Source organism: Staurois parvus, unplaced genomic scaffold (genome assembly GCF_062004578.1).
Source record: "Staurois parvus isolate SC_StPar_1 unplaced genomic scaffold, SC_StPar_1.0 ptg002140l, whole genome shotgun sequence".
In the NCBI taxonomy this organism is placed as follows: domain Eukaryota; kingdom Metazoa; phylum Chordata; class Amphibia; order Anura; family Ranidae; genus Staurois; species Staurois parvus.
Window position 1 is genome coordinate 5031137 of NW_028319936.1, and position 27849 is coordinate 5058985.

Below are 27849 nucleotides of genomic sequence, written 5' to 3' on the forward strand. Positions count from 1 at the left end.
CTCTGGTCATCTCCTGTACTATGTCTGCAGTCCATTGGTTCAGAATATTTTTTTTCTTATTTTCCGCCTCTAAAACCTAGGTGCGTCTTATGGAGCGCAAAATACGGTACATGGCTAAAATAGGCCGTGAGTTCGGGACATATCACCTCCTTCTCTGCCTGTGAAATGCCTCTGAAAAGCGGATTGCTTTTCAGAGGTACTACAGTTTTTGCAGTGTGTATAAATGAGCCCTTACTGGCCCTTATGTGCAAAAGACTGCATTAACCACTTAAAGTGGTTGTAAAGGCTCAAGGTTTTTTTTACCTTCATACATGCTATGCGTGAAGATAAAAAACCTTCTGTGTGCAGTAGTGTCCCCAGCCCCTTCAATACTTACCAGAACCCCATCGCGATCCATCGATGTACACAACAACCTCGGCTGTCCCGTGTCTCCTCCTCCTCATTGGTTGGGACAGCAAGCAGGAGTTCATGGCTCCCGCTGCTGTCAATCACAGCCAGGCAACCAAGGAGGAAAGGGGGCAGGACCAACTCGCGGCTCCGTGTGAGAGTGGACACACGGAGCAGCAGGTGCCCCCATAGCAAGCTGCTTGCTGTGGGGGCACCCGACAAAAAGGAGGTGCCAGGAGAGTCTGTGGGGGGTCCGAGAAGAGGAGGATCCAGGCTGCTCTGTGCAAAACCACTGCACACAGCAGGTAAGTATAAGATGTTTGTTAATTTAGAATTAAAAAAAAATATATGAACCTTTAATATCGCTTTAAGCTCCAGAAGGTTTTACCCCATTTATGACCAGCCCTTTGCTATTCAGCACTGAGCTACGTTAACTAGCAATTGCGTGGTCATGCAACACTGTACACAAATGAAATTTTTTTTTTTTCATATAAATGGAGCTTTCCTTTGGTGGTATTTGAGTACCACCGGGTTTTAATATATAAATGGAAAAAAATCCCAAAAATTTTGAAGAAACAAAAACATTTTCTTTCTGCTATAAAACATCCAATAAAAAAAACAAATCTAACTTCTTAAATTTAGGTCAAAATTTATTCTGCTGCTTTGGTTAAAAAAAAAACCAACAAAATAAGTGTATATTAAATGGTTTGTGTAAGTTATAGTGTCTACAAACTACAAAAAAAAAAAAAAAAAAACACGGTTTATTAATTGGTTTGTGGAAACGTTACAGCGTCTACAAACTATTACATTATTATTGCAGGTACTTATATAGCGCCGTCAATTTAAGCAGCCCTAATCCTTGCCTAAATTTCAGTTTCGCTAGTGCGAAGACCACTTCTGCAGGCTTCCTGTTTCAGGGTGGCTCCTTTCTCTTTCAGCATCCAATGGAGCAACTCCTGCATGCAGGGAGCAAGTTGTGTCTCCCTGCACTGTGCACATCTATGGAAACCCCCCTCCATAGCCTAAGATGGCAAGGTACTTTCCTGCATCTCCACCCCCCTCTTCCTTCTCCAAGTGAATAGAATGACTGAAGACTGCTGTGTCCACTCTTAACTTCTAGTCATCTCTTAAAAGCTTTAAGTGAAGCAGCATTGAGAGCAGGAGCCCAGCAGCATTAAACGTTGTAAATTGCAAGTGCAGGGGTAAGAATTACAACAAATAAAATAGTTTATTGAAAAATGTTTTATTGCGCTTTCATAGTACTTTAATGTCAAAAATGTACTTAATTCCTTTCATATAAAACAGTCTATAATTCACAGCCAAGTAAAAACAGATATAACCTAACCATAACTAAATGCATGTAAACCCAAAACAAATGTAATATACTGACAGTTACCAGATATTAGATGTTGTGGCTGCATTTTTTTCAGGACTTTTTTTCCCCCCCACATTTGGTAAATTTGCAATTGGTTGACTAGGCTCCACTGTATCTACGGAGGGCCCATGGTTGCCACCCAAGCTACACTACATACATCTGCCTTTTTTCATCACTAATAGGGCCTCATGCACACAGGGCGTTTCCACAGCCACTTTTAGGAGCGTCAGGAGTGTGTTTTTTTACCACTTCCAAACGGCGCTCCATGTTCTCCTATGTGTTCACACACAGACTTTTACAAGCTTTTTAGTAGCAGTAGCGCTTACAGGCAGGATGAAAACCATGGGCCAGTGCGACCAGGAGCAGCAGCGTTTTGGCAGAAAAACCGCTTGACGCGCCTGAACGCAGCTAAAAACGTGTTAAAGCTAGGCTCATTTAGCGCTTCAGCATTAATTAATTCGGATGGCCAGAATATATTATTATTCTGATCAATTAAATTAATTACCACCCAAGCGCTTGACACGTGTAAACGCACCTAAACACTTTGACAAGCGCCTGCCAAACGCTGCTGCCAAGAGGAGGAGCATTTTTAAAACATCCTGTGTTCATGAGGCTTTACACAAAGGATGGGGAGAATTTACAGATGGATAATGAAATTGTTAAATTCTTCTCGCAAGGAAGGGACAAGCACACTCCATTTCTGGAAAGAACAGGTATGTTCTCTGCTTGCTGAAAATGTTCTTAATGTGAATAAGAAAACTAAAGCAGCAACTGCTTCTAAGGACTGTTAAGCTGCAACATCTTACATTTTAGTTGTTGGGTTTATTCAAGCTAAATTTCAAGCAATTTGCATAATACACAGCTGAAATACAAATATGTGAACTGTTATCCGCTAAAGGATTTAAAAAACTGTCAAGCTACTTTTGTGATTTACATCGCTTTTCCAAGGAAAAATACCAGAAGGATGATACTGCTTTCCCTGGGATAAATACAATTGTGTCACTTCCTTACCTGCAGCCTGCCGATTTGACTAGGAAGAAACTGTAATACACGGAAAATTCATCAACTCTGCTCTCCTCCAGCAAGTATGTTCCCTGTTAGCAGGTGCATACAGCAGAGCATGATAGGCTAGCTCCTAGTGCCACCCATTCTCCCCCCCCCCCCCCCCATCTGAGTGCAGCTATGCACAAGAACAACAGAAGGCAAAAACCATGAAGATTCAGATAATTGCTCATTGTATGTAAATATAAAGTTACATAACTACATTAATTTAATATCTACCTGGAACTGAACTTTAAGATAATTGCTCATCTTCTGCGCACAGGACAAATCCTGCTGCCCACCTTCACCACCTATTGAGCTAAAAATTTGAATCAGAAGTCTTTTTAAACCTTAGCTACCCATGCATAAATGATCAAATAACTGACAGCTTCAGATGACCTTTTGCTTAAAAATACTTAGAGACCAGAAAAAAAAAAAAAAAAAAAAGAAGGAGTGATGTGTACTTTTTTCAACAAAACAACTGATTTATCTAATGACCACATTGTCATCTGTATGTTCAGCAGAGGCATCTCTGGGATCAAGGTAAGCCATATTAACATGCACAGCCCAGATCCTCCTCTTCTCAGGTCCCCTGCTGGCGCTCCTGGCCCCTCCCTCCTGACGAGTGCCCCCACAGCAAGCAGTTTGAGCCGCGGCTCTGCGTGTCCCTTCACACACACAGAGCTGTAGCTTAGTCCCACCACACCTCCCTCTCCTGATTGGCTCACTGGCTATGACTGACAGCAGCGGAATGAGTTCCCAGAGAACCGAGACTCTCATGGATATCGCTGGATCAGAATGGGGCTCAGTTAAAGTATTAGGAAGGACTGCTACAAACAGAAGGTTTCCACCTTCATGCATGAAGGTAAAAAAAACTTGAGCCTTTAGAACCACTTTAAAGTCAGCATAAGAAAGCATCATCACAGAATTAAGGTGAGTGAAATCAACATACTAGAGTACTTAACTGCAAGACACTAAACTTTGAATGGACCCCATTTCTAAACATTATGGCAATTTTCCAAAACAAGATATATGTCCAACTCACCTTCCAGTAGTCAGATTGTAAACTGTAGTACCTCTGGTATGCAGATAATGCTGTATGGAGAAAAATAAAAAAAAAAAAACCAAAAAAAAAAAAAAAAAACTAGGTTTAACCAGTGATCAAGTGATAGATTAATACAAATGCTAATTCAAACTTTTAAAACCTAATTTATCATCATAAAACATGGAATGCAGGTTTTAAGGTTTCAGCTTCTAAAAACCTTTTTTAGAAGCGGTACACTGAGACTGTGCTAACACTGTCCACTACCTTGCCATACTCATTTTTGACATGTTTTCTTTACACCAAGAGAAAAAAGTGACAGGAGAGAGACCTGCAAGCAGATTGACAGCCTCAGCTCTGTTTCTATGAGCTGTGTGGAGGGGGGGGGGTGTCTTTCTCCCAATCAGCGCTCAGAACTCTCCTCACTGAGCTCTGCAGTGTTTAATTTCAGTTCTCCTCCCCCTTTTTTCTGAACTCTCAGACAAGCTTTGTAAATGTATTAATTGTGAATTACTTGATGTAAAGAGGAGAATACTGCAGATAAACAGGTACAACTTATGCAGGAGGATTTGTTTAATCTCTTTGTATCACCCGAGGCCAGTCATTTCACTGGTGTATATATATAACAGTTTACAAGCACTTTAACCACTTTACAACCGTGTTATAGCCGAATGACGGCTACAGTGAGGTTGTCCAGTTCTTGAGGGAGTCATATGATGTTCTCCCAGAAAGTGCCCCCAGCAGCGTGCACCTGGTGCTGTCAGTGATCACTGTGTCCTACGGACACAGCTGTTCCCATGACTAGGTAAAAGGCCAATCACAGCATCCTTTTACCAAGTGATCAGCTGTGTCCAATGACACAGATCACAAAGTAAATACAGTTGCCGGTTATTGGCAGCACTTTCCTCATGCTGTCACAGTGTGAGAAAAGTACTGCCAATAACCTTCAAATGTCACAGAGCACACCTGCACTGATGATCAATACCCAGCAGTGCCCATCATTGCTGCATATCAGTGCCGCCTATCCGTATAACCTCATCAGTGCCGCCTACCCATGCCACCTCCGCAACACACATCAGTGAAGGAGAAAAATTAACTGTCTGCAAAATGTAAAAATAGAAAGAAAAACTTTTTTTTTTATAGTGCAAAAAATAAAAACCCCAGTGGCGATTAAATACCACCAAAAGAAAGCTCTATTTGTGTGAAAAAAATTATAAAAATTTCTTATGGGTGCAATGTTGCATGAATGCGCAATTGTCAAAGTGCAACAGCACTGAAAGCTGAAAATTGGGGTAAAAGTGCCCGATAGGCAAGTGGTAAAACGGCATGCTTGGATAACTGCTCAGATGTTATAGCATCACAATATGTTGCATAAAGTTTCACGTTTACTTTACTATCTCCTTCTAGAAAGAAATTTTTCCCAAAAACTGAAACACTTGTACTCTGTAAATTAAAAGTGAATGAGGGCAAGATGGCTAAAAAATAACATTAGGATTTAAAAGATACAGGTTGAAGACCAAGTTTAGTGTTAAATCCTCCCAAAAAAAAAATTTATTTTTTAAAACATGCTGGAGAATTGAGATACCAAGAAAGTCCAAGTACTTTGAAACGTATGTCCTTTTTTTCACACAAATAGAACTTTCTTTTGGTGGTATTTGATCACCTCAGCGTTTTTTATTTTGTGTGCTATAGCCAAAAAGAGAAAAATGTTTGGAAAATAAAAAACAATATTTTCTAATTGCTGTTATACAAAACATGCAATAAACTCAAATTTCGTCATAAATTTAAGCCAAAATATATTTTGCTATGTCTTTGGTAAAACAAAAACCCCAATAAGTATATATTAATTGGTTTATGTGAAAGTTATAAAAGTTAGTGTCTACAAACTACGTTATAGATGCTGCCATTTAAGCCATTTTTTGTTACACTGAGCTAGTTTAAGTGACAATTGTGCAGTCATGCAATGCTGTACATAAATCAAATTTATGTAATTCTTTTTCCCCCACAAATAGAGCTTTCTTTTGGTATTTGATTACCTCTGGGTTTTTAATTTTTGCGCTATAAACAAAAAAAAGACAGGGCAGTACAAACACCCCCAAATGACCCCTTTTCAGAAAGTAGACACCCTAAGCTATTTGCTGAGAGGCATGTAGAGTCCATGGAAGATTTATTTTATTTCCACAAGTTTTTGGAAAATGACAAAAAAAGATTTTTTTTTTTTTTTTTTACACAAAGTTGTCATTTAAATGGTATATTGCTCACACTAGTCGCGGGAATATTTGTAATTACACCCCAAAATACATTCTGCTACTCATACCAAGTATGGGGATACCACATGTGTGAGAGTGTTTGGGAGCCTAGTCACATACAATAGCCCAAAATCCAATAACCCCTTTGAAATCCTGATGGTGCATTAATTCCTTATTTCACTTCTTCACTACCTATGTTGAGAGTTGGGCCCAAAAAAACTTTAAATTTGGAAACCATAACAGGTTTCCATGCAAATGGTCTGGCAATTTGGGTTGGCGGTGATAAATTGTGCATATAAATTGCTCTGATCCACAATCAATCCAAATAAGTTTTTGGAAAATGACATTCACAAAGTTGTCATTTAAATTATATATTGCTCACACAAGCCATGGGTATATGTGGAATTACAAAACAAAATACATTCTGCTACTTCTAATGAGTATGGGGATACCACATGTGTGAGATTTTTTGGGAACCTAGCCATAAACAGGAGCCTGAAATCCAATGACCACTTTGAAAACCTGAATGTGAGTAACTTCCTCACTACCTATCAGTTTCAGAGGCCCTGAAATGCCAGGATAGCACCAATCCCCCCGGCTGAAAGAAACGATACCAGGATGATGCCTGTAGCTGTAGGCATCATCCTGGTATAACCATTCAAAGTCCAGTGATGTAACAGTACGTCGCTGGTCTTTGTTGAGTATATATGCTATGCTTTGTTTTATTTATGAAGCTTGTGAGCTGAATGAAAAAAAAAAAAAGAGAAGAAATCTCTGCCAGAAAAAGTGTGTGGTATGCCCAACATTAGAATATACTGCCTGGCATCCACCCACTTCTAATGGTGGGTACACATTATTTCGCATGGTGCCACATGCGCCAATTCCAAGATTGTACAAATATCTAAGTAGTGGTGCGCTTGAATAAAAATTGTCCACGTATAAGTGGTACCCCATATGGAAAAAGGATGACACCAAGTCTCAAACTATCTTGCCACTGCTTCCCATGTTGTCTGGGCATCCGGGGGGCTCCACATGACTATCTTTTCCCTCGTAAATCCGAAACCTATATGCATACCGTTGCCCTCTCACAGGTCTTATATAGCTTGACCCCAAATCTGGTACGCTTGCTGGGAAGAAATTATTTGAATGCAAGACGGCCAGAAGAATTAATGAGAGCGTATAGACATCTGCAAATTTTTGGTTAAGGTGATTTACGAGGGGCCAAATTTTGTGGAGCCGGTCAAATTCAGGGTCATCCCGAGGAAGACAGGATGAAATGCATAAAACACATTATACTCTCATCTCTATGCCTGGCCATGGCAGCAGAGAACACGGCATATGAAGAATCAGGTCTGTGGACCAATACAACCACAATTCATTTTTTTTTAGTAATGCCTATGTTGAGGGTTAGGCCCAAAAAAAATTTAAATTTAGAAACCGTAATGAGTTTCCATGAGAATTGTCTGGCAAGGTTTGAATTTGGGTTGGCGGTGATAAATTGTACTGCATATAAATTGTTTTGATCCACAATCAATCCATACAGATCTTCCGTGAAAAACAGGTGTGGGAAACTACTTGTGTTAGCCACAGCACCAGCTTGTACTGCACTTATGGGACTCGGCACGTCACCAAGTGATACTGCAGTGCAGGTATGTGAACGACCAGGATGTACTAGACCGCAGGTGCTCACCAGTTCACCAAAAAAGGTAAAGCGGCACTGGTACTGCCACTCTGCTGCATATGAGAGTCATCAAAATTTACCGGCAAGTGCTAGCAGAGATCAGGCCTGATTCTGCGAACACTACAGTTTTGTGTGCAATGCATCAAGTGACAGTGATCTACTGACACTGCACTTGCTGGGAGAGAAAGGGGGGGGTTAAGCCTAGGGGCTAAACATAGGTGCCGGGGCTTATCCCAGCGTTTTTGGGGACACTATACTAATGTGACCGCTGGTATAGTGCTGATCTGATCAAAGATACTGATCCGTTCAGACACTATACTAGCAATGGAGATTTGTGTATGAGCGTTTTCCTGGCAATCAAGGGGTTAAATGTGATTCCTGGTGTACTGATAGGCAATCTGACGCTATCAGGAGCGCAAATCACGTAAATATACACGTGATTTTGTGCACCTGTGTCGCCCTGCAGCAGTGTTTCTGCTATAGGGTGGTCAGGAAGCGGTTTGCGTTACGGTGCTGTGTTACTTTGACAATTGCGCGGTCATGTAACGCTGCACCCAAATTAAATTTACGTCCTCATCTTCCCAAGAATTGAGCTTTTTTTCAGTGGTACGTGATCACCTGTGCAGTTTTTTTTTGCGCAAAAAAAAAAAAAAAAAAAAAAAAGACTGAGGAAAAAAAGCAGTATTTTGTACTTTTTACTATTAAACATGTTCAGTAAAAAATAAAAAAAAAATCAAATTTCGTCATAAATTTAGGCCAAAATATATTCTGCTCTATATCTTTGCTAAAAAAAATCTATGTAAATTAATTGGTTTATGTGAAAGTTATAGCGTTTACAAGCGATATAGGTACTGGAATATTTTTTTTTATACTAAAAATGGCGGCGATCAGCGACTCATAACAGTGATCAGAGACTTATAGCGGGACTGCAGCAAGCATTCTGACACTGGGAACTTACTTGGTGTCACTGACATCAATACAGTATCAGTCCTAAAAAAAAAAAAAAAAAAGCACTGACACTGTACTAATGGCACTGGGCAGGAATGGGTTAACATGAGGGGGCAATCAAAGGGTTAACTGTGGGATGGGAGTGTTTTACTAGGGGGCGGGTGGTGTGTTCTTCACTGTAAGTACACTGCTCTGGATGGCTGTGCTCAGCCATCCAGAGCAGTGTGTCCAAACTGACAGGGAGGAGGACTATTGGTAAACAAAGCAGCCCTCCTCCCTGTCGGTGATCGGCAGTAATCACCGGCCGGGACCCGGTGATTGACACCCACGGCCGAGAATGGCAGCGCGGGTAGGGCTCGCACGTGCCCCCTACCCGGAAATGCAAAATAATGTGTATATATACCTGATTTTGCAAACAGGGGCCGCCCTGTAGCAGTATATCTACTATAGGGTGGTCCTTAAGCGGTTAATTACACGGATTGCAGCATAAACCAATATATAACTGACCCTTAGTGCAAAATACATGTATATATTCCAAAATCCTAGAAACCATAAAAAACACAATTTGGTATTATAAAGTGCTTCACCCACAAAGTGCATTGAATATATACTGCTTCCAATGCAATGCCGATAAACATAGTGTATCCAAAAGTGTCCCAATATGAACCACAGAAATTTGGTGAGTTTTCTTAGTGGTGGGAGAGGCACGTTGGTGAAGCACTACACGGAAGGAATTTGCACAACTATTGGCAGCCAGCCCAAAGCACATTTACTGGTTCATACTGGACACTTTGAGGGACTTTATTTGTGTTGGGAAACTATATATTCATTGGGACATCGCACTGGAAGCACTTTACAATACCAACTTGAATTTATGAATTTAAGTAAGGGTCAGTTATATATTGGTTTATGCTGTATACACAAGCACTGTGTAATTGAAGAATGCAATAAAATGTATGTCTGCATCATAGTATTACAGCATATACACCTGCAGTGCACACAGGGCAGGCATAGGTGAAAGCCAACCTATTGTTTTTATAACAATTTTGCATACCTTAATTTTCACCTCTTCACAAAAAGGCACAATTTAAAATGTAAAAATATTTTATTTATTACCTCAATACAGTGTAATTCTTTGGATTTAATAGGTATTTAGCAGTAAATGTATAAATTTTGTTGTGTATGTTGTCCATTAAGGATGAGTTTTAGTATATTTTTTAGTAAAAATATAGTATTGATTAACAATTGCGCAACAGTTGCAGTACCTAAGAAAAAAAGAAAAAAAAAAATCACTTTATTCTACTGGTATTGTGCTTTCGGAAAATGTATGGTTTGGGGAGGGTCTTTTTCAAACTCTGAATGCTGTAAATGAAAAACAAAAAATAGGGTGGGAGGGGGGAAATATCGCAAAAGTGGTCTGGCAACAGGATTAAAAAACTGGAGAGCAGGACCTGGAATGAAAGTGTTAAAAGTGGAAATGCTATAAAATCTGTAACGGATGTTGCATGAAATCAGAGGTTGAAACTTCGTATTTCATTTTACAAAATGGGCACTAACATCCTAAGTTAATAATTATAACAATTCCAACATGAAGTTATCAGAATGATTCATAAACTTGTCTTTTTTTCTTACTAAGATGCCACAACATTTTGACTTTACCTTTTGGATAGTCTTCCAATAATAGGTTGAAATGGCCTAACTGACAGAAGAAATCGGACTCCACTTTTCCTTCAGATTTTAAGATTAGGGCCTCATAGCAACGAACAGCCTAAAGGAAAAGAAAGTCAAAGGTTATTGATGTGTATTTGAGAGAAAAAAAAAAAAAAAGTATAATTTATCTGAAGTGCAATACTATGTATATCATACAAAACTAAAAGTGAAATGTCATATATTCAAAATTACGATCACAATTGGTAGCCGATGTACACCCCCTAATGGACTATACGGTCCCAATTAGTGTGGTCATTTGATCTTTTCAGAGCAATAAGTCAAATGTATGTAAAGGCATTTTTCCATAATCAGGGAAATGTCAGAAATGATCACTCCAGGTAGATAGGCTTTAAAAGCCTCCTATGTTGCAATCAAATTAAGACTATGCTCATGGACACGCCAGAATTCCAGTATTTGGGCTTCTGCTCGTTCTTGAAATTTGAGTAAAACGTAACCAGAATGCATTTAATTTCCAGGGGCCTCAGAGCAACGGAGGGCTTCACTGTAACCTGTATAATAAAAGAGGCAAATGGTCCGAGATACCTCAGGGGGCATAGTGTAGACTATGGAAAAGAGGAACTGCTATTTGGGTGCCTATGCAGAGGTCAATACGGGAAGACGACATATCATGGAAAAACAACTGCCTAAAGCTCGGGGTACTTAAGCCTGCAAATATCCATCCCAGCTCCCTGAAAAATTGGGACAGAGCACTTCCCCTATGGTTGGCGCCTGCTGCTGCAGGGGGATACCTATCCAAGGTAGGGTCAGGGGCACAATTACAGTCCTCAACTAATAGCAATGGCATATCTAGCTTATCCAGGAGGTATGTCACAGGTACCTTAAAACATCAGTGGAAAAGGGAAATGGAACATAAACCACTACCAACAGAATATAATTTACTAAACAGGAAAACATAGCAACCTGCCACATCCATGCAGGAGTCTAGCACCTGAAAATCAAGGGAGCAGTAAACCAGAACACTTAACCTGTGAATAAGAGGGTTCAAGTGGAATGGAACACCCATTCCATCCATGCATAACTGAAACAACTCAAGTGTCTTTGGTCAGGCGTTTCTTGAAGGGCACAAATAGCCAGCTGGTATTTAAGGTAAAGGCTAGGGTTGCAACGATTCCGTTTCTTTTTACCGGCGAGTACAGATACTTTCAATCAAGTACTCACTGACACCGAGTACTGATACCTTTTGCAGTGTGATTTGCGCCAATACAAAAAATGACTGGACTCAAATCGCATTGCAAAGAATCACATCTGATTTGAACAGGAATGCGAAGAGATTCCTGTCCGAATCACATGCAGTTTCCCTGCGAGGAAATAAAAGCAGAAGCGCCCCCTAAGTGAAGTATCTTAGGAACAATTTATTAGCACACAAAAAGGACCAATCACATTTGGTACAAGAAGGTAAGGCTCATAAACCTGGTAGATATCAGCTGACCAAAAACTATCAGGGTCCGTAAAGCAGGAAGGCTAACACAAGCTGCGATACAGAAGAAAGGCCGGCCACTCTCGTCCAGATCACCGGAAGGTGGAACTATCTGTGGAGTGCAGCGTGCATGCATTCCGGAATGCAAAAGGACATGAAAACTCGGACTGAGCTCTGCAATCACTTTTGCAGAAGCAGTTTTATTATTTTGGGTCACAATCCTGCGCAATGTCAGTTTATCTCTTTTGGTCAGTTGACCATGTTGACTGTGCCTTATGCTTATCAGACGTTTTCCCTGAAATTGTATATGCCATCATAACCTTTGACATTGCACAGCATTATGGTTGCCCTCAAAGAGTCAACTGTATCTGTAAGACTACGTATGCAGAATTCAGGAGTACACTATGTACAGAGTTCAGGAGTGTGCTGCAGAGTGTATGGTTTATGAGTGCTCTATGTACAGTGTGCAGTATTGAGGTTTCTTTCACAGGCTGTCCACATCTCACTTCCAGTACTCTTCAGCTCTCAACTCTGCACCTCTCTCCCCCATCCCCCCAACTCTGCACATAGCTCCCTCCACACCCCTCAGCTTCCATCACCCCAAGTGACTGAGCAGGGAGAGAAGGCCAAAAGCCGGAGGTGGCAGAATAAGAGTTTTGTCATGTTCTGGCTGAGTGCAAGGGCCACATAAAATGACCTTGCATGCCTTGTGTTTGACACCTACAATTGTGTTCAAAATAATAGCAGTGTGTTGAAAAAAGTGAATAAAGCTCAAAATCCTTCTAATAGCTTTTATTTCCATACACACAAATGCATTGGGAACACTACACATTCTATTCCAAATCAAAACATGAAGAAAAATATATCAAATTTGTGTTGTTCCTCTAAAAAAATTGAAGAAAAGTGAATATTGGACTGTTCAAAAAAATAGCAGTGTTTGTATTCTTCTTTACAAACTCAAACATTCACTATATAAACTGAAAAATGTTTGAAGATTTTGCTTTCCTTTGAATTACTTAATGAATATTTTGTTGTATAAGCACTGTTTCTGAGAACTGCTGTACATCTGTGTTGCATGGAGTCAACCAACTTCTGGCACCTGTGAACAGGTATTCCAGCCCAGGATGATTGGACTACATTCCACAGTTCTTCTCTATTTCTTGGTTTTGCCTCAGAAACTGCATTTTTGATGTCACCCCACAAGTTTTCTATTGGATTAAGATCCGGGGATTGGGCTGGCCACTCCATAAAGTCAATCTTGTTTGTCTGGAACCAAGATGTTGCACGTTTACTGGTGTGTTTGGGGTCGTTGTCTTGTTGGAACATCCATTTCAAGGGCAGTTCCTCTTCAGCATAAGACAGCATGACCTCTTCAAGTATTCTGATGTATTCAAACTGATCCATGATCCCTGGTATGCGATAAATAGGCCCAACACCGTAGTATGAGAAACATCCCCATATCATGATGCTTGCGCAACCATGCTTCACTGTCTTCACAGTGTACTGTGACTTGAATTCAGTGTTTGGGGGTCGTCTGACAAACTGTCTCCGGCCACTAGACCCAAAAAGAACAATCTTACTTTCATCAGTCCACAAAATGTTGCCCCATTTCTCTTTAGGCCAGTCAGTGTGCTCTTTGGCAAATTGTAACCTCTTCAGCACGTCTTTTTTTCAACAGTGGGACTTTGCGGGGGCTTCTTGCAGATAGCTTGGCTTCACATAGGCGTCTTCTAATTGTAACAGTACTCACAGGTAACTTTAGACCTTTTTTGATCTTCCTGGAGCTGATTGTTGGCTGAGTCCTTGCCATTTTGGCTATTCTTCTGGCCATTCGAATGGTAGTTTTTCGCTTTCTTCCACGTCTTTAAGGTTTTGGTTGCTATTTTAAAGCATTTGTGATCATTTTAGCTGCCTATCATTTTCTGCACTTCTTTATATGTTTTCCCCTCTCTAATCAACTTTTTAATCAAGGTACGCTGTTCTTCTGAACAATGTCTGGAACGACCCAGTTTCCTCAGAATTTCAGAGAGAAATGCACTGTAACCAGAATGTACAACATTTGCTGCCTTCCTTCCTTAACCACATGCCTACCGGGCACTTATACCCCCTTCTTTACCAGGCAAAATTTTTACCTTTCAGCGCTGTCGCACTTTGTTTGACAATTGTGCGGTCATGCAAGATTATACCCATATGAAATTTTTATCATTTTTTTTCTCACAAATAGAGCTTTCTTTTGGTGGTATTTAATCACCACTGGGCGCTTTACTTTTTGCGCTATAAACAAAAAGTGTGCAAAAAATTTGGAAAAAAAAAAAGTTTCTTTGTTTCCATTATAAAATTTTTCAAACAGGTAATTTTTCTCCTTCACTGATGTGCGTTGATGAGGCAGCACTGATAGGCGGCACTGATGATGGGTACAGATAGACAGCACTGACTGGCATCACTGCTGGGCACTGACTGGTGGTGGCACTGCTGGGCGGCACTGGTGGGTGCATGGCTGGGCACAGGTGGGCAGAGCTAGTGGGTGGCACTGCTGGGCACCGATCATCAGGGCACTAATCATCAGTGCCCTGATGATCGGTGCCGATCCCTGCTCTGACAACTGCCGGTTCTCGGCAGTACTTTCCTCACGCTCCACAGCGTGAGGAAAGTGCAGCTGAGAACCAGCAATTTCATTTCCCGGTGATCAGCATGTCACTGGACACGGCTGATCACGTGGTAAAAGGCCGCTGTGATTGGCCTTTTACCACATCACGTGATCAGCTGTGTCCGTAGGAGAGCGCGTTCTGGGAGGACGTCATATGATGCCCTCCCAGAACTAGCCGGCTGCAGTGTAGCCGTCATTCGGCTATCTGCGGTTGGCAAGTAGTTAAATAAGGGTAATAATTGCCACCTGTTTTTCAAAGAATGAATGACCTCACTAATAGAACTCCACACTGCTATTATTTTGAACATGCCCCTTTCAATTAGTGATTCAATTACACAGAATCAGCAGCATGCATGTCATGACTGTTGGGTCTGTTGGATTTCTATTACTCTACTACACCTGCTAGTAAATTATTTGCCATGCAGAAATATCATTTCTACCAAAAACAGTGATTGATCAGGTTAGTGAAGGAAAGATGGTCTCCACTCATCTCTATGTCCTTGGAGGACCGGAGCAATGTCACTTCCAGTTCAGGCCATTTTTTTAAAAGCACTAGATCAATGCCTTTTTTGATCTAATACTTTACATTGCAGAGGAGAGATGTGGGGTCTCATTGACCCCATATCTCTCCATAAAGAAGACCTGTCACTAATGATTTCTATCACGCTTGGCCAAAACCCGAAATGCGCAGTTATCAAAAAAAATACACTGACTAAAAAAAAAATTATATATATATATATATATATATACACATACATACATATATATACCCCAATTTGTTTTGTAAAATATGAAAGAGGATATTACGGCAAGTAAATAGAGGAGCATAGAGGAGTCTGAACATGGCGCTAAGCGGGAGTTCACAATGAGAACTACCGGCACCTGAACCCTTACCGAAGTCCCGCTGTGTGGAGAAGGCAGCTAGGGGAACCGCAGATGATTTTCGTCAGGAAAGCAGTCCCCTATGTGGAGAGCGTGTCCTCAGAGCTTGCTGAGTGAAGGTGAAGTTGCGGAGAGAGAGACTGGAGGATCCCTGTGACAGGAGAGAGCCGGGAGGACGCCGAGCGGTTATGTGACTCAGAACAAGGAACAGTGAGAGGAGAAGCCGGCCGACGTGCAGGAGGGGAGAAAGCTTTGGCTTTTGTCTCCCAAACAATAGCTCACTGGGACAGAGGACGAGTTTTGCTGATATTACAGCAGAAACACTGATAAGAAGGAGATCTTTAAAACCATTACTGGAACAAATGAGAAGGCAGAATGTTCAATATAGATGGGGTTTTCCTGCTTGCCTGATCGGATGGAAAAATGGACGATCAGCAACATTAAAGTTTCCTGAGGACCTGAAAGACTTTTGTGAGAGACTTGAAATGCAGAGAATATATATTCCAGAATGGGAGGAAAATGAGGAGCAAATGCGGCTGTTGGAAAAAGATAGGTGCAGGCTTTAAAAAGAGGGGAGCAAGAATAGAGAAGTTCAAGGGAGTAAGAGAAGAAAGGAGAGCAAAAAGGTGCTTTTATTAAGGGAAAAGGGAAAGAAAAATTGGATTTTTTTTTGTTTGCTCCACAGTCTCTTTCTTGCCCCCTCAAGAACTAGGGATTAAATATTAAGTTTTGTGCCTTCTGTTCTTGGCGGGACGGGGGGAGGGGGAAGGGAAACGTGCATGTTCAGAGCTATACCTCAGGTTGAATCTAGGGTGGAAATGGATCCACAAATGATTCATAGGCAAACGAAAGGCCTAAATGGGGAAAGGGGGGATGGAGGGAGGGGGAAAGAGGTAGTTGGAGGTAGATCAAGGTTCCGCGAGAAAAGAGAAAGAGTGGAAGGGAGGAGGGAAGGAGAAGAAGAGAAACAGAAAAAAAGAAGCAAAAAGGAAAAATGGAGGAGGTTCACTTTATGACTTATAATGTTAAGGGTCTAAATAGTTCAGGGAAAAGATTTAAGATCCTCAAAGAAATACAACATCTATTCGCCTCAGTAGTATTTATGCAGGAGACACATTTAACACAAGGAATGAATGTAAAACTGCAATCTAGATATTATCCAAGTTGGTTCGATGCAGATTCCCCAATTAAGCGTGCTAACGGAGTAGCAATAGGGTTTGCAAAGCATATAAGATTTAAGTTTGAAGAAAAGTTGGAGGACCTGGAGGGGAGATATTTGTTCCTAAAGGGAAAATTACAAGAAAAAGAATGTACATTGGCAAACATTTGCTGCCCTAATAAAAAACCTGAGGTATTTCTAAAAAAAAAAAACTTTGAGGAAATTAATGGATTTCAAAAAGGGTAAACTGATTGTGACAGGAGATTTCAATCTATGCATGGATCCTCAGATAGATACAACATCACCTGTGCAGACAGATGGGAGTAAGAATCTGAAATCATTGAAGGAGATGTTATATCAGTGTCAACTGGTGGATATATGGCGAATTAAACATGTGAAGGAAAGATTATACGTTCTACTCTCATGCACACAAGATTTATTCCAGATTGGACTATATATTTTTGGACCATAGACTCATTGGGGTTTATTTACTAAAGCTGGACAGTCCAAAATCAGACTCCCTTCTGCATAGAAACCAATCAGCTTCAAGGTTTCATTAACAAAGCTTCATTGAACAAGCTGAGGTTAGAAGCTGATTGGTTTCTATGCAGAAGGGAGTCTGATTTTGGACTCTCCAGCTTTAGTAAATAAACCCCATTGAGTCTCTGGTTAAAGTAAACATAGAAGCTATAACAATATTGGACCATGCATCTGTCATAATGAAGCTAATATGGGGAAAAGAGCAAAACAAAGGTAATAGTTGGAGATTAAATAAGACACTTCTTCAGGTATATCTGACGGATATACTGTAAGATATTATAAAAAATATAAAGATCAATTAATCCCCAAATTAGAGCTCTATATGAATACTTTGGGAGGTAAGATGGAAATAAGGGAGGAATTTTTGAAAGCCCATGTTGTAATTATACATAAAGAAGGAAAAGATGATACTCCGTGTTCCAATTATAGACCGATATCCCTATTAAATATAGATACTAAATTATATGCAAAAGTTCTGGCTAACAGAATGAGGGATTTAATGTCGGAATGGATAAATATAGATCAAGTGGGTTTTGTCCCGGGGAGGGAAGGTAGGGACAATGGATTAAGATCGCTACTTCTTATTCAAAAAAGTAAGAAAGAAAAAACTCCCATGTTACTCTCTGTTGATGCGGAAAAAGCTTTCGATAGAGTAGATTGGGGATATATGTTGGACACATTGGAGACTTTGGGGATGGGACCCAGAATGAGAGAATGGATAACAAAACTGTCCAGAAAACTCTTGGCAGCAATAAGGTTAATGGGGAATTGTCAAGTATTTTTGTGATGCATAAATGGGACGAGACAAGGATGTCCACTTTCACCATTACGGTTTGTCCTGTCCTTGGAATCACTTTTGACTACTATAAGGAAAAATATAGATATAATGGGAGTAAGGATAGGAGAGACGGAGCATAAGGTGGCAGCTTAAGCGAATGACTTGTTTTTCTATGTGGTCAATCCTAGGATAACATTGCCGAACTTAATGAAAACATTAAAAGAATATGGTGAGGTTTCAAATTTAAAAATAAATCCAACGAAAACGGAAATCTTAAATGTAAACCTGCTGAACAAAGAGAAAGGAGTTCTACAAGAAGAGTTCCCGTTTATATGGAAGGAAAGAGAACTAAAATGTTTGGGAATAAATCTATCTGTAGCACAAAAAAATTTATATAAAGCAAATTATATCCCATTATTGAATGAGATTAAGGGGGAAGTGAGAAAAGCGGGTATAGGAATTCCCTCTTGGATAGGACGAATAAACTGGATAAAAATGGTAATTGTTCCAAAAACCTTGTATAAATTTCATATGATACCAATAAAGCTCCCAGGAATATATTTTAAAATAATTAAAAATGTAGTAATAAGATACATTTGGGGGAATAAAAAACCAAGGATAAGTTATGAAGTATTAAGTAAAGATAAAGAGAATGGAGGATTGGGGGTACCAGATATGAAGAGATATTATAATTCTGTTATGGTGGCACAAATTTTTGATTGGACACATAAAGCACTTGGGAAAAGTTGGGTAAAAATAGAAATCACATTAAGTGAGACACAATTCAGTAAGATAGTTTGGATACCACCCCATTATCGAAGACTGGTAAATAGTACAAGTTCGTATACAAGAAATGTATTAAAAATATGGGATGCAGTACATACACAAATGGGTTGGGAAATTAAATTCCATGTTAATGCCAATAGTGTCCACAAAGTTTTTTCAAATTCAGGGAATGAAAGCATAGCGGGGAGGTGGTTAAAAAAGGAAGACGCACAATTAAGGGATATAATGAAAGGGGAGGAATCATATACATTCACGGAATTGAAAAATAAAAAAAGTTATTCCCCAGATTTGATGAGTGGCGTTATTTTCAGTTAAAACATTTTGTTGGGAAGCCCCCCAAGCCTCTAAGAACAAAGGATAAATGTTATCCATTTGAACACTTAATGAATACACGGGGTGATGGGAAACATGGGACTTCGAGAGTATATAAAATTTTCACTAGATTATTAACGGATACAACTCCACTATATATAGAGAAATGGGGAAAAGAATTGGGAGTGAAAATAGAAGAGGAAAAGCAAAAGAAAATATATAGAATCACAAACAGGAATGTAAGCATGTGGAAAAGAATTACAAATTTTTGGCAAGGTGGTATATCACTCCCAATATAGCACATAGACAAAGCGTAGATGTGGGGAAAGGGGCACAATGTTACACACATCGTGGGAATGTTTTAAAATAAAAGTATTGGGAGGAAATAATTCAGGAGATTCAGAAGATAACGGAGATTAAAATTCCAAAAGATCCAGTGATATGTCTCTTCCATGGTACTATGTTTTCAGTAGAAAAATATAAAAACTCTGGCTTATTATATTTAGGTGCAGCAAAAAGTTTAATACCTAAATTTTGGAGGGAACAAGCACCAAAAATAAAAGATTGTATGGGAAAAGTGGATCAGATATACAGAATGGAGGAACTTTACCATATAGACGAGGATAGAATGGAAATCTTCCGGATGGGAAAAATGGGAGGTGTATAGAAGATCAAAGTAAAAAATAGTACCCTGAAATAGAAAGAGGAGGAGAAACAAACAAACCAGAAAATAAGTCAAAAAGTAGAATAATAGTGCATAAGATTCCCAGGAAAGAGAATAGAGTGCGGAATGGGGGTGGGGGGGAATTGGGGAAGGGGTATGGAAAATTTAGACTGTGTATGTACATGTTAAATAATATTTTTTTTTGGATATGTAAATATGTTTTCTCTTTTTTTAGTGAATGTAAAATTGAAAATAGTAAAATCAATAAAATATATATAAAAAAAAAAAATAAAGTGCATGAGGGTTTCTTTCTTCTACTACTATTTGAATAGGACCTGGCACTTTGGAGCAATGTTTATTCCCCACAGTAACCACCCTGTGTTGGGAATTGATATCTCAATGCAGAGATGGAGAACATTGCTGCCCACATGCCAGGAAATTAAGGACGGTCAAAAACAAGACAAGTGTAAAAGAAGATTGTGTTAAGAAGGTATGCTTATAAAAGACACAATATCAAAACAACCATAATTTGGTATAATTTCATAAGAGGTAACAATCAAATTTTGAATAACAAAACTCAGAGATATCAATCCACAAAACATGTTATTTCATAGAGCACCTATCAAATCATAAACATATTAATTAGAAAAGTATCATCAATCCATAATAACATATCAATTCACAGCCCTACAGCATGGTGAACAAAAAAATGACTCAAGTACTGCTTTAAGTGCAATGTGTTTTAATGAATTGCTATGCTTCTCATTAGAATTTGTCTACACCTTCATATATACCATTTTTTTTTTAGCGTTTTTTTCTGTGTCATGCGTTCCTAGCAAATTGATATGTTCCTACTAAGTCAAAATGTCTATTATTGAACATTTAGATAAAATTTGTCTATAACTTTACATATACCATATATCATTGTCTTCTACCATGCCTATTTTTTATGTGCCATGCATTGTTAATGAATTGATACTTTTATTATCAATGTACATAATTTGTCAATACTTTTACTCGCATACCATTTTCTTGTCCCATGCTTTTTTGTGTCATGACACATGTAGGATGTCATCAAGGGGCTAAAGTGGTTATACCATCTTAGGTATCAAAATTTTCAGCTAGCGATTTCTTTCACTGTAGAAATGATTCTAGCAACCATAGAGCCACTCATCCACTTCTACAGGTGGAACACTTCTACCACCATTCAGACCAGTGACATCCACTGTAATCCACTTTAATGCAGAGAGAGGAACTGACGTTGTTCCTTCATCTCTGTGAGATCAGAAACCAGAAGCAATGAGGATTTTGTGACTTATGCTTTCAGTCTGATGTAAACAAGCCATTACTAGTTTGTGAAAGCATCTGATCAAACCAATCTCGGTGTTATCAAATGTTTTGGAGGCTAGAGGAGAGATATGGGGTCTAATAGACCCCAAATGCGAATGCACACACATGTAAATTTGATCACACCACACGAGGTATTGCCACGAATGTCAGAGCAAGCAATACAATTCTAGCACCAAACCTCCAGTGTAACTCTAAACTGATAATCTGTAAAGGCTTTCAAAGTGTTGCCTATGGATAGCTAAATGTACTGTAGTTTGCGGACATTCCAAGGGAGTACACAAATTTAAAGCATGACAAGTTTGGTATCTATTTACTTAGCATTACATCTTTTATATTTTACCAAAACACTGGGCGTTATAAGTGGTTATGCGCAGTGAAATTCATTAAAAGCGTATTAAAAAAATTTGCATTCCAAAACACTGCTGCACAAATACCTTGCAACCAAAAAAAAACAAAACAAAACAAAAAAAAACAAAAAAACAAAACACCCACCATTTTATTTCCTAGGGCCTCTGCTTGCAAATAAATATGTTTTGGAGTTCTAAGTGATTTTCTAAATATAGATTAAAAAATATGATTTTTACATGTAAGTGAGAAATGTCAGAACTGACCTGGATGGCAAGTGGTTAATTAATGGTTACAGTTCCAATGAATTCATATGTTTTGATAGGTTTTCTAAGAAATTCGAAGTGTTTTATGGATCAACATCTCAGATTTTTGTGATCATTACTATTTAAGATTCTTACCTCTTATTATGAAACTATGCCATTTTATTTTGCTACTGTCTTGTAAGCATACCTTAACACAGTGTTTCTCAACATTTTTTCAGTCACGGCACCCTGTAAAATTAAGGACAGTCCTGAGGCACCCTTTAAAATTATGGGCAATCTTAAGGCACCCCATTGTAAAATGTGAAAAACTATTCTAATAGTTTTATATAATGCAGCAACATCCACAAATGTAGGACACCCAACATTAGAGGTGATTTATTCTTTCAGAGCAAATACACTTCTTCACACTGGTACTGACTAGTATTCCAATGTTTCTCTTCTCCCTCAGTTTTTCTCCACTGACCTAATGTGACCCCAGTGCTGACAGAGAGAGGCAGGGGATGATCAAATTAGAATGCTGTGCAGGTGGCTGACAACCTCCTTATCAACCGATGATGTTATTGGCTGTTATGATGCCTGCGGCTAGGTCATAATGGTGCACTATGAAAACCTGTGGCTTTGTGTAACTAAAAGGCAGGCTTGTTCCACCCAATGGCTTGTATACAAGTTTTGGGCAAGTTTTGGACATTTTGCCAAGGCACCCTAATATATATAACATAATATATTTTTACATGTATTATTTATAATGGTCCTTGATTATATGGCATGTGGGTAGCAGTGTTACTCGTCCTTTAATGTCAGTCAACTATGAATCCGTCCCTGGTTGGCCACTGGTCCACATACTACTGTGTGGATAGTTAGGCTGAGGAGTTGGTACTCTGAATCACGTCCTATTGCGTATGTCCGAGGGTAACGTCAGAAGACAATGGATGTGTGTCTTATGGCCACACATCCTGGCTTGCAACGGTCCTAGCCATTTCACTGCAACACTGGCACTATGCTGTCACTGCATCTTTTATGGTTTCGGCCAAAGCACGGGTGTCCATATAAAAGATCGGTTGGCTCCTTAAAACCCAGCATTATTCCACCATCCATATGTCAACAACACTTGTGAATGCAATTCTTAAGGTTTTATACATTTTCTGGACTGCACCTACTACACTATTCATATTTTGCCCTGTCTCTTCTTTCCTATTTCTGCTTTAGATGGAGCTCACCCTCCAGATCACCCAGCAGCATTCCATGCCTATTGTTCCCATACACTCAACAATCGTTAAAAAAACCTGTCATTTGAACCGTTTTTTCTCTTCCAGTTAATAGGCACAAATAGAAAATAGTTTTTGACTTTTCAGAACCAGACAATTGAAGGAAAAAGTTGGAAACCGTCTGCTAAACAAACGGAAAATTGAAAAGTTAATGCGTTTCTCAAATGTTAAAAAATCAAAATGTTTATACTGCGCATATGTGACAAAATGAACAAAAAGCAGACTCGTTTTTGTCCATTGAACAATTTATCATTTGAAATTTGGTTAGAACATGATGCCACTATTGTTTGCTCTGGCAACAGAGTGTTTGTTACCTGAAAACAAGTTCAAACGATTTTGCAGCTAGTGTATGGCTAGCATTAGATACATTTTTGCCGAATAAATGTTGGGCTACCCATACACCTGTGTAAATATATAATTAACCACTTGCCCTCCAGAGGATGTACCCCCTTTCCTGACCAGGCCCATTTTTTGCGTTACGGTGCTGCTTTACTTTAACTGACAATTGTACGGTCATGCAACGCTGCACCCAAATGAAATGTATGTACTTTTATTCCCACAAATAGAGCTTTCTTTGGGTGGTATTTGATTGCCTGTGCGGTTTTTGAGAAAAAAAAAATATTTTAGACTTTTTGCCATTAAACATGTCCAGTAAAAAAAAATTTTAAAAATTCAAATTTCGTCATAAATTTAGGCCAAATATATTCTGCGTCATGTCTTTGCTAAAAAAAAAAATCCCAATACGTGTAAATTAATTGGTTTGTGTGAAAGTTATAGCGTTTACAAATGGCGGTATAGATAATGGGATTTTTTTTTTCTGACACTGGGGGGAACTAGCTTGGTGTCACTGACATCTCCAGTGACACCAATACAGTGATCAGTGCAAAAAAAAGAGTTAACTGTGTGCTGGGAGTGTTTGTTCTTCACCGTAAGCACACTGATCGGGGTGGCTGTACTGTACACAGCCATCCCAAGCAGTGTGCTCAAGCTACTACAAATCCAACATAAGGCTTGCTGACACAAATTCATTCAGAAAGACTGCACACCTTAACCGCCTCCCACCCGCCATATTGTAATATGACGGACGCAAGGTGGTTCTTTCGTTCTGGGAGGACGTCATATGATGTCCTCCCATTCTAACCACGCATGCGTGGCTCGCGGAGATCGGCAAAGAGCCGAACATGTCGGCTCGGTCATGTGATCAGCTGTGTCCAATCACAGCTGATCACAGGGAAATGCCGGTTATTGGCATTTCTCTCCCCACGAGCTGTCACGCTGACAGCTCGTGAGGAGAGGAGAGCCAGTAATCAGCATTCCTCGGAGGGGACATCTACACAGATCATCAGAGCACGGACGATCAGTGTGCCCTGATGATCTGTGTAGCCCCAGGAGCTCCACCTGTCAGTGTATCAGTGCCAGCTCTCAGTGCCACATATCAGTGCCCATCTGAGCTGCCTTTGTGTCACCCCTCAGTGCCAGTCAGTGCCGCCCATCAGTGTGCATCAGTGCCGCCCATCAGTGTGCATTAGTGCCGCCCATCAGTGCCGCCCATCAGTGCTGCCCATCAGTGCTGCCTATCAGTGCTGCCTATCAGTGCTGCCTGTCAGTGCCAGTCAGTGCTGTGACGATCGCGGAGTCAGACCTCTGCCCTTCTCACCAAACTCGTGACCAAAGGACTAGCCAATCTAAAACCGCAATGTCACATGCGTAACAATGCCACGCCCAAGCTGCACCCTGCACAACGATTTTCCAGCTCACTGCACCACAAATCGATGTACCGGCAGCCTGAGCGCGATTGTTACTGGGTCAGGTTAATTACACAATTAACTCTTCACACTGCCGCCACCATCTCCTTTTTGTACTGAGAAAGAGGAAACTCGGCAATATCAGCAATAACACTAGGATGATTGGATAAGCGTCTGTATACCACTGTCACCGCAGACAGGCTATACAGAGGGTTAAACACACATAGTAGCGCTCTTCAGCGGCAGGAATTCGTAAGTTGCATTAAAGAGCTTTAGAAACAGTTCAACACTTTCAGAAAGAAAGATTTCTTACTAAAAGGTCAAAAGGGTGCAATAAAAATATTTACAGAAAAAAAGATGTAACATACACATTTTATATATATATATATATATATATATATATATATATATATATATATATATATACACACACACACACACACATACACACATACACACACACACAGAGCAATAACACAGCAAAAAGATAACAAAAAGAAGTTTAGGTAGATAATTTGCTTTGTTTTATTGAGGTTCTCTTTTGTACTGAATCATATCATGCACATTTAAGTAAGATCAAATAATCTAGAAAAACAGATGTTCTTTTTGTTTCCAAACATTTACAATGTGGCCCTCAGTGAAAAGTTTGGAGACATCTACTCTAGAGGAAAGTTACTTTTTTGGGGGGCAATTTTTCTCACACAAAAAATTCTGAATTTTGTGCTAAAAATTACTTTAATAATTTTAGAATGTTCTGAAAGAAAAATAGCCATGTAAAATGTCACACAATATTGCACAAATGTTTAACAAATAAATATTTTTCAAGGACAAAAATAATTTTAGTGCACGCAGACGCCAAACATGTCAAGCCTTAAAATTGCACGTGCCCGTAAAATGGTGAAAGACAGGCAGTATACAAAGTTGCCTAACAGGTGACACTTTGAAAGCCTCTGTAGGTTTTCAATTTAGTGTTAACCATGAATTATGGCCCTAGTGTATGTAAACAAGCCCTGAGAGTATGTGCCCCTAACATTGTTAAATCTTTGTCTTATTAGGAGTATCTGGCTCTGCATGGTAATCAGCAGCTGCAGCCAATCAATACCTGGGGATGTCTTTCAATAGGTCAGATTGCAGTATGCAGAGGAGGACAGTGGCTTTTGTGGAGCGTGTTGCTGCAGAAGGAGTTTACTATACATTACCAAAGGGTGATGCATGCCTGGGCAGAGTCAGATCACCGCTGCACTTACTAGCTCCTCCCACTCTAGATATTATTGAGGTTTACATCACCACTGCCTCTCAATAGCTACCAGTTGTTTTGCCATGGAAAGAATACAGAGGTAACTGGTTGGATAAAAAGGCGGGTGAGCGCTGGTTCCAGTGTGGGATTACAGGTGTGGAGTGTTCACAGTTTGCACATTTATGGACATCTAGATTTAGTCCCCCCCCCCCCCCCCAGAGTTTTTAGGCGTTTTGGAGCTTTGGCTTTTTTTTTTTATTGGCCAATAGAGAAAAATACCATCTGATACATCATTTGTTGCTAGGTTTTTCTTTTTTTTGCTTGTTTTTCCATCAGCTTTAGTTTTTATTAATTTTTTATTATTTTGTTTTTTGTTAGGATAGGGGGTTAGTTAAGGTTAGGATTGGTATTTTATTTTCTTATTTATTTTATTTATAGTATTTTACTCATTATTTTCTCATTATTAATTTTTTGTTAGGGTAATAATAAAATGAATAAATGTAAAATAAATACACATGTAAAAAAAATAATCAAATACAATTCTAGGTATTAACAATTAACACCTAACCCCCCCAAAAATATAACAAATTACGATTATTATTATTATTAATAAATAAAAAATAAACATCTAAACCCAAACAAAAAAATCCATTAATAATGAATACATGTAAAATACACAAAAAAAAATCATAAATACTTTAATAGTAAATTAGTATATTAATAAAAATTAACCTATAACCTTAACCTCAAAACCTAAAAAAGTAATAATTTATTATTGATAATAATGTATTTTTGCTCTGTGTTTTACTATTATTAATAATTTAATTTTTTTAAGGCTAGAGGTTAATGATTTATTAATCATGATTTTTTATTTATATGTGTATTTTACATTTATTCATATACTATTGCTATTGTTTATTTTAAATATTTTCAGTTGAGCAGAAAATCGCACAAAAACGTGCACAAATATGTCAATTGCGCAAATTCTTTTCTATGGGCATAAAACCGCACCAAAATCTGTCCAAATTGAGCTCCAAAAGTAGCTCCAAAACTTTTTGAGCTTCAGGCGTTCTGCTTCAGGCGACTTGGAGTGAAGATGTGAACGATCTCTATAGAGTAATATAGATTTTTTTTTTCCCCCCTGAGCGTTTTGGAGCGTCAAGCTTTGCTCCACAAAACGCTCAGGTGTGAATGCAGCCTGAGACAGATTTGCGTTTTTGTACATTGTAACTTTTGATTTATATATTCACTTTATTGTACTTTATGGACATATGTGGAATGAGTTATTGTTTTGCACACAGGGATTTTTTTATGTGCCTGTATATGAATTTTGATTTACTTAGTTCCTTGAAAAAGTATTCATACCCCTTGAAATTTTCCACATTTTCTCATGTTACAACCAAATTTTAAATGTGTTTTATTGGGATTTTATGTGATAGACCAGGACAAAGTGGCACATAATTGTGAAATGGAAGAAAAATAAATGCATTTAAATATTTTTTTTACAAATATATGTGAAAAGTGTGGTGTGCATTTGTATTCAGCCCCCTGAGTCAATACTTTGTAGAACCACCTTTCGCTGCAATTACAGCAGCAAGTCTTTTTGTGTATATCTCTACCAGCTTTGCACAACTAGAGTGGAATTTTTGCCCATTCTTCTTTGCAAAATAGCTCAAGTTCGGTCAGATTGGATGGAGAGCATCTGTGAACAGCAATTTTCAAGTCTTGCCACAGGTTCTCAATTGGATTTAGGTCTGGACTTTGACTGGGCCATTCTAACACATGAATATGCTTTGATCTAAACCATTCCATTGTAGCTCTGGATGTATGTTTAGCGTCTTTTAGGCCAAAAAGTTCAATTTTAGTCTCATCTTACCAAAGCACCTTCTTCCACATGTTTGCTGTGTCCCCCACATGGCTTCTCACAAACTACAAACAGAACGTTTTATGGCTCTCTTTCAACAAATTACTTTCTTTCCACTCTTCCATAAAGGCCAGATTT

The 27849-nt window shown here is 39.1% G+C and overlaps 1 protein-coding gene across 9 annotated transcripts in view; it reads right to left on the reverse strand.

The window, feature by feature from the left end:
• The window catches only part of KDM6A (lysine demethylase 6A), a 212446-nt gene that overhangs the window by 146414 nt on the left and 38183 nt on the right, over positions 1-27849 (reverse strand). For all 9 annotated transcript variants that reach the window (XM_089665149.1, XM_089665148.1, XM_089665146.1 and 6 more), the window contains exons 3-4: positions 10383-10491; positions 3849-3898 (exon numbers count right to left, since the gene is read on the reverse strand). In XM_089665149.1, the coding sequence (XP_089521275.1) occupies positions 3849-3898; positions 10383-10491 (159 nt within the window). The remainder of the gene's footprint in view (positions 1-3848; positions 3899-10382; positions 10492-27849) is intronic.